The sequence below is a fragment of the Eptesicus fuscus genome, chromosome 25 (genome assembly GCF_027574615.1).
Source record: "Eptesicus fuscus isolate TK198812 chromosome 25, DD_ASM_mEF_20220401, whole genome shotgun sequence".
In the NCBI taxonomy this organism is placed as follows: domain Eukaryota; kingdom Metazoa; phylum Chordata; class Mammalia; order Chiroptera; family Vespertilionidae; genus Eptesicus; species Eptesicus fuscus.
The window spans coordinates 684002-699563 of NC_072497.1; the positions used below are offsets into that span (position 1 = coordinate 684002).

Consider the following 15562-nt stretch of genomic DNA (forward strand, 5'->3'; position numbering starts at 1 on the left):
GTGGTGTCCATGCCCACGCCCGCTTCTGGGACACGCTCCTTCTCCGTGCGCCCGTCACGGGGCAGAGACGGGAGCCGGCGTCTGACGTGACAGTGCGTGCCTCAGAGGCAGGCCCGAGCCTCCCGCTCAGAGGCAGGCTCCCCTGAGGGAGAGCTGGGGAGGGAACGGGTCCGTCCAGAACGGGCCCTAAAGGAAATGGGGTGTCTGCTGGGGGGACGCCCTGCAGGCCTTCCCGTCGGGCAGCTTCCTGCTTGCTGTTGGTGATGGCCCTGGCCACTCTGCCTCACCTGCTCATCTCAGGAGCCTCTAGCTGCTGCTGGGCACTGCTGCCTGAATGTCCGGGCTCCCGTCGGCACCCCGGAGCCCCGCCCGCACCCCAGGGCCCCGCCCGCCTCCCGGGGCACCTGGCCCTGAGGCTGCCGTGTCTGCAAGTGAACTCAGGCAGGCGTAGCTGACACTGAGCTTGTCCCTTTCATTCATCGTAACCTCACGTGCCCGTCAGTCCTGTACCCCGCCCCTCTCCTGCTCGCTCACCGTGACCACGCAGGCCGGCCTATCCCCGGCCCGGAGGTCCCCCCTTCCCCGCCAGATGCGTCCAGGGAGCTGCTCTGTGGCCGGGACGAGGCTCGCCCGCTCCCACTGCTCCCCTTCCGTTACCCCACCTGCCGGGGCGTTGACCCCCCGATAGAAGCTCCGTGAGTGGAATGTCCCTCCGTGGCATCCACCCGTGAGGCAGGCTGCACTCAACGCCGCTCCCCCGAGGCCCGGAAAGTAAAGCCACAGCCACGCGTCTCATACAGCTCAACTTTAATGGTGACGCGACAGGTACAGGTGGGGACAGTTTCAGCAACACCCTCCAGATCCCACCTCCACGCCCATGGCGATGGGTGTCCACGGGCTGGTGTGGAAGACCAGGTTCCGTGTCTGTCCTGACAGCCACCACAGGGCTCGGGGGCCTTCTGTACCCACCGCCAGCAAACTGCTGCGCCGGCCGACCTCCCGGGGGGTCCTGGCCAGAGCCACGCGGGGTGCTGCGTGACCAGGTGCGGGTGGGGGTGACCAGGCCTCTGCTCTGACCCAGCGGCTTAGAAGGTAGTGTTTTTAAGGACTTGGGGAGGGAGAGCGTCAGTAACAGCTAAAGGCTGAGGTGACCCTCAGTTCTGACCTGGTCTACCTGCCAGGAACGCGTTAACGCCTGCCAGCCCTCCCGACAAGCCGCCACTCAGAGCGGGCGCCCACCCAGGGCAGCGGTCAGTGTGGGTCCCGGATGGCGGCCGAGCAGGAGCCCTTCATGGCTGTGCGGGGAGAGGCGTCCTGTGGGAGGGGCTGGTCTGGGAGAATGAGGTGGGGAACCCGGCCTGTGCCCCTCCAGACTCTTGAGCCATCCAGGAAGCGGGCCGTGCCCTGGGCCTGGGCCAAACCCTGCGTTCTCCCTGCCTCGGCCGCGGCCTCGGGGCTGCACTGAAGCTGCTGGGGACGTGGGAGGGAGGGTTCATCTAACAAGGAAGCACTTTGGTGGGAGAGCATTGCAAACATCAACAGAAAATCATCAAAACACAAAGAACAGGTGTGGGGGCCCTGGCACACGCGGGCGTGTCTTCACCGGGAGGCTGGAGGCTCGGGAAGCGCCCAGGAGGGGGTCAGGCACGCACTCGATCCGGGCACTCGGGTGCAGCCCGTCCGCGGGAACCAGGCCGCAGCCCAGGCTGCCCACCCATGTGCTTTCATCCTCGAGGACCAGCTAGAACGTAGACTCGCGTCCCGTTCGCAGCCCTGAGAGCAGCGAGGGGGCGGGAGAAGCCCAGACCCGAGCCCGCGGGGCCCAGGGGGTGCCTGGAGGCCGCTGGGCGGGGCTGTATGTGGGACTGAGTGACGGCAAAGCCACTGCGAGAGACGCCTGCGTGGTCCCCGGTGCCTCCGGTGGGTCCTGAACACGTGAACAAACAGATTCCATGTGCAGACGAGAGGAGGTTTACACTTAGAACATTTAAATATAAATTAAGCTATAACTTAGGTCACAACCAAAAGAAAACCCAAAAAGACACTCAGCCATTGGGAATGCTGAACACGCACAGGGGACGCCGCAGCTGTCAGAGCGGGGCGCGTTCATCCGCCGCCGTGGCGCCCCCGGCCGTCAGGCCGTCTGGCACTGCACCCCGCCCCGGGGCCCGTCGTCGTCCTCCTCGTAGGCCTCCCGGTGCTGGCGCCAGCTCTGGTCGCTGGGGCTGAACTCCTGCAGCTCCACCTGCTCCATGTCGTCCGTGAGGGTCACCGTCTGCCGCGGAGGGAGCAGGGCCTCCAGCTGGGGCAGCTTGTCCAGAGGAAGCCACAGCTTCTCGGGGAAGACGACCTGGACGGGAGGGGGCGGGACATGAGGCTTCCTTCCGGCCGAGCCCCTGCCCGTGTCCCAGGAGCGTGGCCGGCCGGGCACTGACCAGGAACTGCACCACCAGGCTGCCTCTCTCCAGGGGCGCTTTGTAGATGGGCATCCCCTCGTTGCGCACGCACTTGAGGTCCCCGTGCTTGATCACCTCACCTGCCGCGGGAGAGGCTGGGTCAGGAAACGGGCGCCAGAGGCTTTAACGCACACATTTTCCAAGTCCCCGATGACTAAACTTGGATGAATCGAGTCACTAACTTGCACAGCACGAGCAGCCTGGCGTGTGAAAGCAGGCTGCGCGGCCAGTGGCTGAACCACGCCCAGGACCGCGGCGGCGGCGGCAGAGGGAGCACGCGGGCGGCATTACCTGACTTGGACGTAATAACCAGGACGCGGTCGTCCAGGGTGGTTACCGTCTTCTTGAAGCCACAGAGGGCCTCGGAGAGCTGGACTTTCATCTTCATGACCAGGTCGTGGCCTCGCCTCTGAAAGACACTATGATCCTTCTGATCAAGCACAATTATGACATCCCCAGGCTCCAGCTCGGGCTCCTGGTCGCCTTCTCCGTGAAACAGAATCTTTTGCCCATCCTTCATGCCTAGGGAACATCGCCCTTGCTGGTTAGCCACTCTCTTCCGGGCCACGCCCTCGCAGAGCCCCTCAGAGGCAGCGCGCATGCGTGTGCCCGCCCGCCCGCCCGCCCGGGAGAGCAGCCGGGGCTGCGGCCTCACCTCTCTCCACGTGCACCTCGATGATCTTCTTCTCCAGCACCACCTTGGCGCCGCTGCAGCCCTCGCAGCGGTCCTTGGGGCTGATGCGCTCGCCCTGGCCCTTGCACTCGATGCACATGGTCTGGATCTGCTGCACCATGCCCGGCCCGATCTGCTGGATGTGCACCTGCATGCCCCGGCCCTTGCACAGCGGGCACTTCTCCACGGAGCCCTTCTTCCCTCCGATACCTGGGGGGGTGAGGGGGACACACGGGGGGACGGGGCAGATGTGAGCTGCGCTCTTCCCTGGGGTCTAAATTCTGCCTGTTCATAAACATGACAAGCCATGCGGACGTGATGGGTGGTCCTAGCCACGCAGATGGCAGCCAGATGTTAGTTAACATCTGCGTCGAATTCATCACTAAAGCCCCATCACGTGTGTTTTCTCCCACCCCAGGGAGAACACGGCCTGTCCACGGGCGGCTGCCCAGCTCAGCCAGTGCTTGGGGGACAGTGTGGGTCTGACTGCTCTTGACAAACCAGATTTTTAAAATTACGTTAATTGCATGTACATTTAGGTCGAGGGTCGGGAAGCGCCGGCCGGCTGCTGGTTTGGGAAATAAACTTTGCTGGAACACACGCACGCCCCCTCGCGCACGTCCCGTCTGGGGCTGTGTGTGCACCAAGAGTCGAACAGTTATGACGGGGCCCACGTGACCCCCAAGGCCTCAAACCTTTCCTATCGGGGCTTCACCGAGAAAGGATGCTGACCCCCATCTGAGAGGATGAGACTGTCTTCCTCTGAACTTAAAACCGTCACAACTGCTCGCGGACCTAAGGGATCAGAACTCTGAGAATCGCTCCAAAGTGTGTACCTTCACATTTCTCACAAATTATATTTTTCTGGAGGGCCAATTTCTTTGTGACTCCGTTATATAAATCTTCAAGAGTTACAGACAGCTGGTGCACAACGTTCTTGCCTTGAGGAGGGGAGAGAAACGGCCGATTAGGAATACCGCAGTCACAATGCCACGTGTCACATCCCACCCCGACGGACCACGCGAGGCTGTGTCCCAGCCCCTCCCCCTGCCCCTGGGGAGCAGCGCTGCTCTCACACCTGCCCGTTCCCCTGGCTCTCTGCCGGGGCGAGACAATACCCCGTCTGGCTAAGAGCTCATTAGTCATTTATGGATGTCACAGAGAGTGTCCAGCTGTATTTCTAGAACAAATCCGAAGGCAGGCCCCTCTCTACGATGAGACAGATCCGCTGGGCCCCCCGGAAGGAGCCCTTTCCTCGCTGATGGGACCCTCTGGAGACTCTCCCTGAGCCTGACGCACCCCACGCCGAGCCCTCCCATCACTGTGGAGTGAAAGTGCGGGAGCGCTTTCATCGGCGGACGCCAGGTCTGTGTGCGGGCGGGGTCTGTGCGCCGGGCGGGATCTGTGCTCGGGCCTCTGCAGCCCTCAGGCCCAGGGCACGGGAGCCGCGGCTGCTCGTGGCCGCGGATAAGCTGTCCTTGTTTAGTGGCTGTCCCCGAGAGACGACTTAATTAAGGGCGAGACGTCGTTCCTCTCACGACAGCGAGAAGGCTGGGCAGGCAAGAGTCCCCAGGCTTCATCACGCCCGCGCCGTCACTATGCGAGCAGGCCACACACCCTGACTACGGGGCGGGGCCCCTGATCCACACCAAGGCGCCCAGCGCGCCGTTCCCAGCACCCTCAGGCAGGCTCCTGAGCTCCAAGCCCACCATCACGCGGGAACAGGTCCAGCCGAGCGCAGGGCCCGCTGTGACCACCGCCTTGCGTAGCCCGACGCAGAGGTTTGGTTCTGCCTTCGTCCTGGGTTGCAGCACCGGCTGTCTATCTCGTTTCGAGATGCAAAGCAGTCTGTCAGCAGTACACTGAGAAGGGGGGCTGTCAGAGATGGGTCACTAGGAACAGAGGGGACCCCATCCTGGCAGGCTAGGAGCAGGGCGATCAGGGAGAGCACAGCCAGAACCCTCATCGCTGCCGAGGGCCACGCAGCCCAGACTAAGCCTCCTCCACGTCCGGGGAGGGAACCGCTCATCTTAATGCTGTTGGGAGAGGGGGTGGAGGTTCTTTTACAAAGACGTTCAAGGACAAGGACTAGAAAGTCTCCTGAGCAGGTGGAGGAGGCCCTGCGTGCAGGCGAAGGGGGGCCCAGGGCCCAGCCAGGAGGCGCGGGAAGGAGGGCGTGCGTGCGGGGAGGGAGGGCGTGTGTGCGGGGAGGAGGGCGTGTGTGCGGGGAGGGAGGGCGTGTGTGCGGGAAGGAGGGCGTGTGTGCGGGGAGGGAGGGCGTGTGTGCGGGGAGGGAGGGCGTGTGTGCGGGGAGGGAGGGCGTGCGTGCGGGGAGGGAGGGCGTGCGTGCGGGGAGGAGGGCGTGTGTGCGGGGAGGAGGGCGTGTGTGCGGGAAGGAGGGCGTGCGTGCGGGGAGGGAGGGCGTGCGTGCGGGGAGGAGGGCGTGTGTGCGGGGAGGGAGGGCGTGTGTGCGGGGAGGGAGGGCGTGTGTGCGGGGAGGAGGACGTATGTGCGGGGAGGAGGACGTATGTGCGGGGAGGGAGGGCGTGTGTGCGGGGAGGGAGGGCGTGTGTGCGGGGAGGGAGGGCGTGTGTGCGGGGAGAGAGGGCGTGTGTGCGGGGAGGGAGGGCGTGTGTGCGGGGAGGAGGACGTGTGTGCGGGGAGGGAGGGCGTGTGTGCGGGGAGGAGGGCGTGTGTGCGGGGAGGGAGGGCGTGTGTGCGGGGAGGAGGGCGTGTGTGCGGGGAGGGAGGGCGTGTGTGCGGGGAGGAGGGCGTGTGTGCGGGGAGGAGGGCGTGTGTGCGGGGAGGGAGGGCGTGTGTGCGGGGAGGAGGGCGTGTGTGCGGGGAGGGAGGGCGTGTGTGCGGGGAGGAGGGCGTGTGCGGGGAGGGCGGCGTGTGCGGGGAGGGCGGCGTGCAGGGGAGAGGCACAGCACTCTTGGCAGCGGCATCACTGACGACTACAGCAGGTCTGGACACTCGGGAGCTGGACCCCACACGGAGAGGAAGAGGGCAGATGAACGTGACCTCCCTCCTCCCTACTCGCCAGTCCACCTGCCCTTCTTGCGTGGGCTGGAGGGGGGCAGGCTAAATGTGCGGAGACACCAGGGAGCCTGGACACTAGACACGCGATGCAGTCGTTAGAGCTGAGGGTCCCAGACCACGACAGCGACCCCTTTAAGGCCCGATCCGTCCTGATTGCGTCACGGGCAACCTGGAGCTGTACGTACAACCCGCGTGGACTTCAGAGCACTGACCTCTCCTCTCTCTGGCCATCCGCCCGCCGCCGCCGAAGAACATGTCGAAGATGTCCATGGGGGAGGAGAAGTTGGGGCTGCCCAGGCCCCCCTCCTTGATGGCCTGCTCGCCGCCCTGGTCATAGATGTCCCTTTTCTTCGGATCTGAGAGCACTTCATAGGCCTGGGAGATGAGCTTGAACTTGAAAAGAAAGAGCGATGGCTTGAGTTGGGTCATGAAGCAAACCCACCCCAGGAATGCAGCGTCAGAAGTGTTCGGCCCCCACCCCAACCAGCGGGTCGGTCCATTATCTGGAACCGAATTTCCCACTTGCTCCCCGCCAGGTGGGAAATGGGGCCACTGCAGAGAATGAGGGAGAGCAGTGGGCAGGGGAGTTCCTCCTCACGCTGGCTGCCCGGACAGGAAAATGGCGCGGAACTAGGGCGCGGCGAGTCCCAGGTGGGCAGGCGGGCACTGCGTCTGGCTCCCCAGCTCGGGACTGCTTGCCATCTACTGGCCTGAAATCAGCCACGGACATCGTGTGAGCGCCTCTCCCCTGCAGGCTGCAGGCGCTGTGTGTAAACCTAGACCGCAGTTATCGCAAGGCCAAACCTCCCTCCCTCCCTCCCTGCCTCCCTCCCTCCCTCTCCTCTCATCTGTCAGCACATCCTCTCGGGGTGCGTGCCTTCAGCTATGCATCTCCTGCTCTACAGCCAAAAATGCCCCACACGTCGCGTTCCCACCCAAAGGGCCATCGCTGGAATCCAACAGTAAAGAAGGAATGAGTCAGAAATCCCACACGCAAGGACATCCTGCAGGACTAAGACAGGAGAACGCCTCGAGACCCTGGGCTGGGTCTTGCACAGGGGTGGGGGTCGGGGGTGGGGGGGTGGGCGAGGGAACTGGCTCTGGAGTCTAACCAGCTTCCTGCCTGTGATCATCGGCCATAGGCCCTTCATGGAGTGACTTTGCTGCTGGGAGGGAAAGAGAATGGCGTGGAGACTACATAGCAGCTGGGGAAAATGTCCTATGTAATAAAAGCCTAATATGCAAATCGACTGAATGGTGGAACGACCAGTCACTATGATGCGCACTGACCACCAGGGGGCAGACACTCCACGCAGGGGCTGCCCCCAGCCTGCAGACCCCAGGCGGGCCAAGGCAGGTGCGGGGCGGGGGGAGCCCTAATCGCCCCACCAGTAGTCCCACAGATCAACCCTGATCTCAAGCCAGGCCTAGGGACCCTACCTGTGCACAAATTTCATTCATTGGGCCTCTAGTCTGACATAAAACATCCAGGGCGAGAAGTGACGCCCCGTGTGCTCATCCTGGGAGGAGCATGGCAGGAGGCCGAGGAGGGCGGGGAGGGGCGCGCAGTGGGTGGCCTTGCCTCTATCGTCCCAACTTCTCTGCACTGTTCTGCTCTCCTATGACTTTTTCAAACTTTCATGAAAGCCTATTCTTCAAACTAAAAGTTACAGTGAAATTGTCCAAAAGACCAAAGTCATCTCAAAAGCCAGCTGGGGTAACAGCCAGGAACACCCCCATCGCTGCCTCTGGAAGGGACGTGCTCCCTGACCCGCCGCCCAGTGTCTCGCAGAGAACGGCCGCAGACGAGACAGGGACAGAGTCCACGGAGAGCGCCTGACACCACACACGCTGCCCAGTGCTTAGCAACCCGGGACAACAGGCCCCAACAAAGACCAGCGCACGCCGGCCGCCTGGCTCGCTGGAGCGAGGGAGCGCGCGCGGGGACAGGCCTGCCTTCATCTATTTTTGAAGAGACATGAATAATACAGTGACGGGCGGAGCAGGGAGGAATGAAAATGTTCCCCCACGGCAGGTAAAGCGGATGAGAACTATGCACAAAGGAGAAAAGGTCTACGCAGTGTGCCCGGCACACAGTAGGACAACACACACAGAAGGTATCTGCCGAACGAGAGAGTGAATTGAATGGATGAATGAATGGATGAATGGATGAATGGATGAGTTCTCTCTAGGGAACTTCACAGCAGTTTCTATCGTCCCTTTGATTTCCAGCCCTCATTTCCACAGACCCCCTAACCCCCTTCACTACAAGAATTTCCCCCCCAGCTGCGCCTCTACAGGGCTGTCTCCCGGCCCCCTGCTCCACCCCCCCCCCCCGAATCCTTTATATAGTGCTTCCTTCTCGGGACACCTCCATCCACTCGGCCAGCCCACCAACGCCCCGCACCGGCCCTGCACAGCCAGGCGCGAGGCCCATACGCGGGCGAGGGGGCCGCAGTCCCTGCCCTGTGTGGGCGGCAGGGGGCATGCAGGTGCCCACATGGAATCCTGACTGAAGGAGGAGGAGGACCGGGTCCGGGGCTCAGTCTCCAGGTCCGAGTCGGCCTCCTGGCCGTGGGCTCATCCCCAGCCGAGAGGGACCTGCCGGCCCGCACCACCAGCAGCCGCACTGAGGTGACTGTCAGCGCCTGGCTATACGCAGGCGCAAGGCTACAACCCACCCCTGCTCAGGCAGGTACGACAGGGTGACACCTACAAACACGCGGTGCAGGTCACTCCGACATTAAACAGTGGCTTCCCGCCCAGCCAGGGGCTGGGCATCAAACCTACGAACCAGGAGGTCAGGGTTCGATGGGCTCCATCCCCAGTGTGGGGCGTGCAGGAGGCAGTCGATCCGTGATTCTCTCTCCTCATTGATGTTTCTCTCTCGCTCTCTCTCTCTCTTCCTCTCTGGAATCAATAAAAACATATTTAAAAATAAATAAATAGCCCTGGCCAGTTTGGCTCAGTGGATAGAGCGTTGGCCTATGGACTGAAGGGTCCTGGGTTCAGTTCTGGTCATGCCGGGTTGCGGGCTCCATCCCCAGTGTGGGGCGTGCAGGAGGCAGCCGATCCGTGATTCTCTCTCATCCTTGATGTTTCTCTCTCCCTCTCCCTTCCTCTCTGAAATCAATAAAAACGTATTAACAAAACGATTAAATAAATAAATAAAAAGCGGCGTTCCCACACACCGCCCTCTGAGACGGGGAGACTGGACACCTGGATGCGCTCTCCTCCAAGGAGCTTGCTTCTCAAAAACAGGTGACCGTGAACAGGTGGGGGTGGGGGCGGGGAGCACCCTGTGAATCACCGGCACCCCTAGCCCAGAGACAGTCACCTTAAAAGCTACAGTAAGCCACCTAAATATAGACGAGAGAGACGGCCAGCGAGCGGCGGATGGCCGTCCAGGAAAGCACTCAGCTTGTGACCGCCACACCGGGCGCCGACGGCTAAATATAAACATGCCGTCACTCCTGCCACCCGCCGGCCTGCCCCGAGCGGCCATCCCCAGGCCGGAGCGGCTCAGGCAGAGACAGGTAACGAGATCTGAGCATCCATCCCCCAGTCTAACTGCGGGGGGGGGGGGGGCACACCTGTGACTTCAAGAGTGGTCCAGGCACCCCGGCCCGGGTGGCTCAGTGGTTGGAGCATTGACCTGTGAACCTGGAGGTCAGGGTTCAATTCAGGTCAGGGCACATGCCCGGGTTGCAGGCCCCGTCCCCAGTGTGGGGCGTGCAGGAGGCAGCCGATCCGTGAGTCTCATCATGGATGTTTCTCTCTCTCTCCCCCTTCCTCTCTGAAATTAATAAAAATAATATATATATATTTTTAAAGTGGGCGGGGTGTCGTTGCTATCCGGCTCCTACAAAGGCCCGGCCTCCCCAAAACCGTCTGGGACGCGCACATTTTACAAGAAAGCTGGCAATGCCCTAACTGGTGTGGATCAGTGGATAGAGCGTCAGACTGCGGACTGAAGGGTCCCAGGTTCGATTCAGGTCAAGGGCATGTACCTTGGTTGTGGGCACTTCCCCAGTGGGGGGTGTGCAGGAGGCAGCTGATGGATGTTTCCCTCTCATCGATGTTTAACTCTCTCTCCCTCTCCCTTCCGCTCTGTAAAAAAATCAATAAAATATATTTAAAAAAAGAAAAGAAAGCTGGCAAGACCGGAAGGAGCGGGAGGGCCCGCCAGGGACAGTGCCCGGTCCTCCCCGTCACTCTCCGGGCGGCCGGGCGGGCGGCGTGGGGCCTCCACGGGGATGAAAGCACGGGAACGGGCCTCTCTGTTACGCACGTTTCCCACCCCCCTTGCCCCCCCTCCCTCCATGGCTGGTCCTCGGGATCCGCCTCTGTCACCGGGAGCCCCGGACCTTCCCTTGAAAGGGCGGCGCCCCCCGTTTAAGGGAAAAAAGGGGTTCCCCCCTCCCTGTGCGGCCAGGTGGATCCGACCCGAGATGGGCGCCACCCCAGGAGGGACCCTCGTCCTGGGCGCAGGCATCACTGGGGGCTCCGAGCCCAAAGGAACTCCCGCCATCGTCCCGCAAGCGCACCTGCGGCCGCTGGAGTCCGGCACCGAGCTCCTGGATCAGCCGCGTCCCAGTCCTCCGCGCCCCTCACGCCCCCTCACGTCCCCCCCACGTTCTCTACGCCCCTCGCGTCGCCCCACGTCCCCTCACGCTCCTTACGCCTCCTCACGTGCCCTTACCTCTGCTCTTCACAAACCCTACGCCCCTCGCGCCCCTCACGTCCCCTTACGCTCTTCACGTCTTTCACGCCCCTCACGCCCCCCCCCACGTCCCCCGCGCCCCTTCACGTCCCCTCAGTCCCCCCGTGCCTCCTCACGTCCCCTCACGTCCCCCCGCGCCCCCTCACGCCCCCTCACGTCCCCCCGCGCCCCCTCACGCCCCCTCACGTCCCCCCGCGCCCCCACGTCCCCTCACGCTCTTCACGCCCCCTCACGTCCCCCCCGCGTCCCCTCACGTCCCCCCACGTCCCCTCACGCCTCCTCACGCCCCCTCACGTCCCCCCGCGCCCCCTCACGTCCCCTCACGTCCCCCCACGTCCCCCCGCGCCCCCTCACGTCCCCCCGCGCCCCCTCACGTCCCCTCACGCCCCCTCACGTCCCCTCACGTCCCCCCACGCCCCCTCACGTCCCCCCGCGCCCCCTCACGTCCCCCCGCGCCCCCTCGCGTCCCCTCACGCCCCCTCACGTCCCCTCACGTCCCCCTCACGTCCCCCCACGCCCCCTCACGTCCCCCCCACGTCCCCCCACGCCCCCTCACGTCCCCCCGCGCCTCCTCACGCCCCCTCACGTCCCCCCGCGCCCCCTCACGTCCCCCCGCGCCCCCTCACGTCCCCTCACGTCCCCTCACGTCCCCTCACGTCCCCCCGCGCCTCCTCACGTCCCCTCACGTCCCCCCGCGCCCCCTCACGTCCCCCCGCGCCCCCTCACGTCCCCTCACGTCCCCCCGCGCCCCCTCACGTCCCCTCACGTCCCCCCGCGCCCCCTCACGCTCCCTCACGTCCCCCCGCGCCCCCTCGCCCCGTCCCCAGGCCCCTCTCGCCCACGGCCGGCCGCTGCGCCCCCACGGCCCGCGCCCTCGCGCCCACCTTCTCGCCCTCGTTGGGGTTCTTGTCGGGGTGGTACTTGAGCGCCAGCTTCCGGTAGGCCTTCTTGATCTCCTCGGGCGTCGCGCTGGGCTTCACCCCCAGGATGTCGTAGTACTGCGTCTCCTTCACCATCTTGTCCCCGCGCCGCGGCGGGCGACGCCGCTCAGGAGCCGCTCCGCGCCCCGCCGCCCGCCCGGCCGGTCACCTCCCGCCGCGTCCGCGTCCCGTCAGGCTCGGGCCCGGCGCGTCACGGCGCGTCACGGCGCGGCCGCGTCACGTCACAATCCCGTCACGGCCCGCCCGGCGCCGTCCGGCTCGCACTGGGGCGCCGGCGCCTCCGCGGCGGCTTTTATGGGGCGCGGGCGGCAGTTTCCGCGGGGACGGTGACGCCACAAACGCCCGGAACTTTCTGGAAGCTGGGCGGCCGCCGGCCCACACTCCCCTCCCCGGACCTCCCGCTGGGGCGCGGGCCGTGCGAATCGGCGGGGTCGGGCGGGTTCGCGGGGCCGCGGGGCCGGTCTGGGCGCGGGGCCTCTGTGCGGTCACGGGCCTGCGTGTGAGGCCCGCGCCGCCCGGTGCCTCCTCGGGAGCCCGAGAGGCTGTAGCCCTGCGATAGCGCCCGGCGCCCCACGCCCAGTTCTGGGCGCCTCCGGGGGGGGGGGGGGAGCCAGGGGAGGGGAAAGCCTAGGGGGAGGGGTTCCTGTGTCTTCCACCCACCGGGACCCCAGTCTTCCGGGACCCCAGGCCCCTGAGATCCCCAATCCACAGAGACATCAGGCCCCTAACACCCAGCTCCCCCAAACCACCTAGATCCGGGTCTACCTAGATCGCAATCCACCGGGACCCCGGGACCCTGAGACCACAATTCACTGGGACCCCCCCCTCCCCCCCGCACACACACATACACACACACACACCAGTACCCTGGGCCTTGACCCTGGCCCACTGAGACCCCAGGTCCCTAGACCCCAACCCCCAGGCCCCTAAGACCCTAACCCACTGAGACCCCAGGCCCCTAAGACCCCAACCCACTGAGACCCCAGGCCCCTAAGACCCCAACCCACTGAGACCCCAGGCCCCTAAGACCCCAACCCACTGAGACCCCAGGCCCCTAAGACCCCAACCCACTGAGACCCCAGGCCCCTAAAATCCTAACCTGCTGAGACTCCAGAACCCTAAAATCCTAACCTACTGAGACCCCAGGCCCCTAAGACCCCAACCCACTGAGACCCCAGGCCCCTAAGATCCCTAATCCACTGAGACCCCAGGCCCCTAAGATCCCTAATCCACTGAGACCCCAGGCCCCTAAGATCCTAACCCACTGAGACCCCAGGCCCCTAGGACCCTAACCCACCAAGACCCCAGGCCCCTAAGATCCCAACCTACTGAGACCCCAGGCCCCTAAGATCCCAACCCACTGAGATCCTGGCCCCTAAGATCCCAACCCACTGAGACCCCAGGCCCCTAAGATCCCAACCCACTGAGATCCTGGCCCCTAAGATCCCAACCCACTGAGACCCCAGGCCCCTAAGATCCCAACCCACTGAGATCCTGGCCCCTAAGATCCCAACCCACTGAGACCCCAGGCCCCTAAGACCCCAACCCACTGAGACCCTGGCCCCTGAGGGTGGCGGACCTGGAGGGTTCCGGAAAGGGTTCAGGGCTCCCTCCTCCCGCGGAGGCACTGCCGTCCTGGGGCACAGGGGACAGGCTCAGCACCTGCTGCCCCGGGTGGTGAAAGGATGGGGCGTGTTTATTTCCTCAGTTTGCTTTTCTGTGTGTTTCCGGTTGTGTTTGCAGGAACGTATATGCGTGTGGGTATGTCTGGCATCCTGTATAATAAAAGGGTAATATGCCAGCCGGCCCCCGATGGCCCCCATCCCATCAGGCAGCCAACTGGACCCCACCAGGCCACGAATTGGTGCCCCAGGCCTCTGGTACATACATCTTAGAAGCGAGTCTTAAAAATAAGCAGATTTGGGTTCTCTGAGAGAGTTGGGGTTGGAGGAACACTAGTCCCACAGAGAGGCACCCAGAAAGCCCGTGGGTTAGCAGAACCGGGGGCCCGAGGCCGCTGGTCTTCTCCAGGCTGCCGTGCCCATGCAGTCATGTCCCCAGCCGTCCCTCCCCGGTCACCATCCCCCATCCCCATCCCCGGGACCCCTCCCCTGAGTCCTCGCAGAGCGGGGCGCAGGTCCCCACAGTACAGGGGCGCTACCTGGCACCTGCCCTTAGCAGGTCCACGAGGCACTGGGAGGGCCACCCAGACACTGACCCCTCCCCAGGCCCCCGCCCCCCGAGGCCTCTGGGGCAGGGGAGGCCCTCACAGCGTGGTCTCTGCCCCCCTGAGGCAGAGGGCGCTCCTCTGTTTAGTTTGGATCACCAGGTAGAAACACCAACGTCTCCCGCCTGGTCCCGCAGGAGACCTGCCCCGCAGGGACCTCCCTGGGCATAGGGCAAGCGGCCGTGCCCACCACGGGCTGGCCCTCGTCACAGCATCTCCACACCCCCAGCAGCGGCACCGTCGCCCTCGTGTGTCCAGGGGGGAAACCGAGGCTCGGAGAGGCGAAGCAGCTTGCTGAAGGTCACGGGCAACAGAGGTGGGGACCTTGCCCGAACCCTGACCCAGACTGACTGCGCCCGGAGCCCACGGCCTCTCCAGCCCACCACACACCTGCCCTGCGCCGGGGCCAGGGAGCCGGGCCGCTGGGCGCAGAGCCAGGTCCACGCACGGAGGCAGTTAGCCACGGGGACGCTTTTTGTAGGGTTTCTGCAAAAACCATGTCACCCACACGCCCTCCCGACTTGGGGGAGGAGGAAACTGACATCACGCAGCATCTTCGTCCGGGCAGGTCAGGGCCAGAACCCGGGCCGTCTGACGCCCAGCCAGCGCCCCCCACGTCCCATCGCCACCAAAACACGCAGTCCTTGTCACGTGCCCCGGAACGCTCCCTCTCCAAGTGACCTTCCCGCTGCGATGCACGTACAGGTGGGAATTCACACGTCGTGGGCGGACGATGCAGAGCCACACACTGAACTCCCTTCTCCCCTCCCCCCGCGTGCAGGGTTAGAACATCACCCGCGCACACCCCAAGGGGAGCCCCGTTTGCTTCTATTTTTTTTTAATGTATTTTTTTTATTGATTTCTTAGAGAAAGGGAGAGGGATAGAGAGCCAGAAACATTGATGAGAGAGAAACATTGATCAGCTGCCTCCTGCACTCCCCCTACTGGGGATGTGCCCGCAACCAAGGTACATGCCCTTGACCGGAATCGAACCTGGGACCCTTCAGTCTGCAGGCCGACGCTCTATCCACTGAGCCACACCGGCCAGGGCCCCGTTTGCTTCTAAAATGGGTTCCTCGTGCCTCTCTGTGAACATTATGTTAATCGAGTCATGCAATCGGTACTCCTGGGCGTCTGGCCTCTTCTGCTCAGCGTCACGTGCGTGAGGATGGTTGCTGGCTCTGACGGGTTCCTTCTCACTGTGGGTGAGTGCGCTCCTGTGGGACCGGATCGCCCTGCAGCGCCCAGGCTGCCATCGGGGGCCCTGGCGTGTCCCGGGGCGGTTGTGGTGCGCATTCTAGCGTGTCCTGCTGCACGGACGTTCCCACGGACACTCCCGCTGGGTGGGCTCCCAGGGGTGGGATTCTGGCTCGGTTGGGGGCGACCTGCCCCTCTGAGGAAGGGCAGTGCCCACGCCTCTGAGGAAGGGCAGTGCCCACGTCCCCTGAGCCGTCCTGTCACTCCCTTTCCAGCTGAGCCAAGGGCCTGCCGCGGCCCGGT

The 15562-nt window shown here is 64.2% G+C and overlaps 1 protein-coding gene across 1 annotated transcript; it reads right to left on the reverse strand.

The window, feature by feature from the left end:
* Nucleotides 1-790: 790 nt before the first annotated feature.
* On the reverse strand, nt 791-12024 carry DNAJA4 (DnaJ heat shock protein family (Hsp40) member A4). The gene is made up of 7 exons (XM_054713344.1): nt 11779-12024; nt 6384-6564; nt 3966-4070; nt 3112-3339; nt 2748-2978; nt 2436-2536; nt 791-2350 (listed from the first exon to the last, which is right to left on the reverse strand). The coding sequence occupies exons 1-7, from the start codon at nt 11908-11910 to the stop codon at nt 2135-2137; spliced, it is 1194 nt and encodes a 397-aa protein (XP_054569319.1). The 5' UTR covers nt 11911-12024; the 3' UTR covers nt 791-2134.
* Nucleotides 12025-15562: the final 3538 nt, after the last annotated feature.

Coding starts and splice junctions, on each gene's coding strand:
- DNAJA4 (XM_054713344.1), bottom strand. CDS start 11,910: ATGGTGAAGGAGACGCAGTACTACGACATCCTGGGGGTGAAGCCCAGC. Junction 2,537..2,747: donor GGTTATTACGTCCAAGTCAG/GTAATGCCGCCC, acceptor CTCCCGCGGCAG/GTGAGGTGATCAAGCACGGG. Junction 2,351..2,435: donor GCCTGGTGGTGCAGTTCCTG/GTCAGTGCCCGG, acceptor CCTCCCGTCCAG/GTCGTCTTCCCCGAGAAGCT.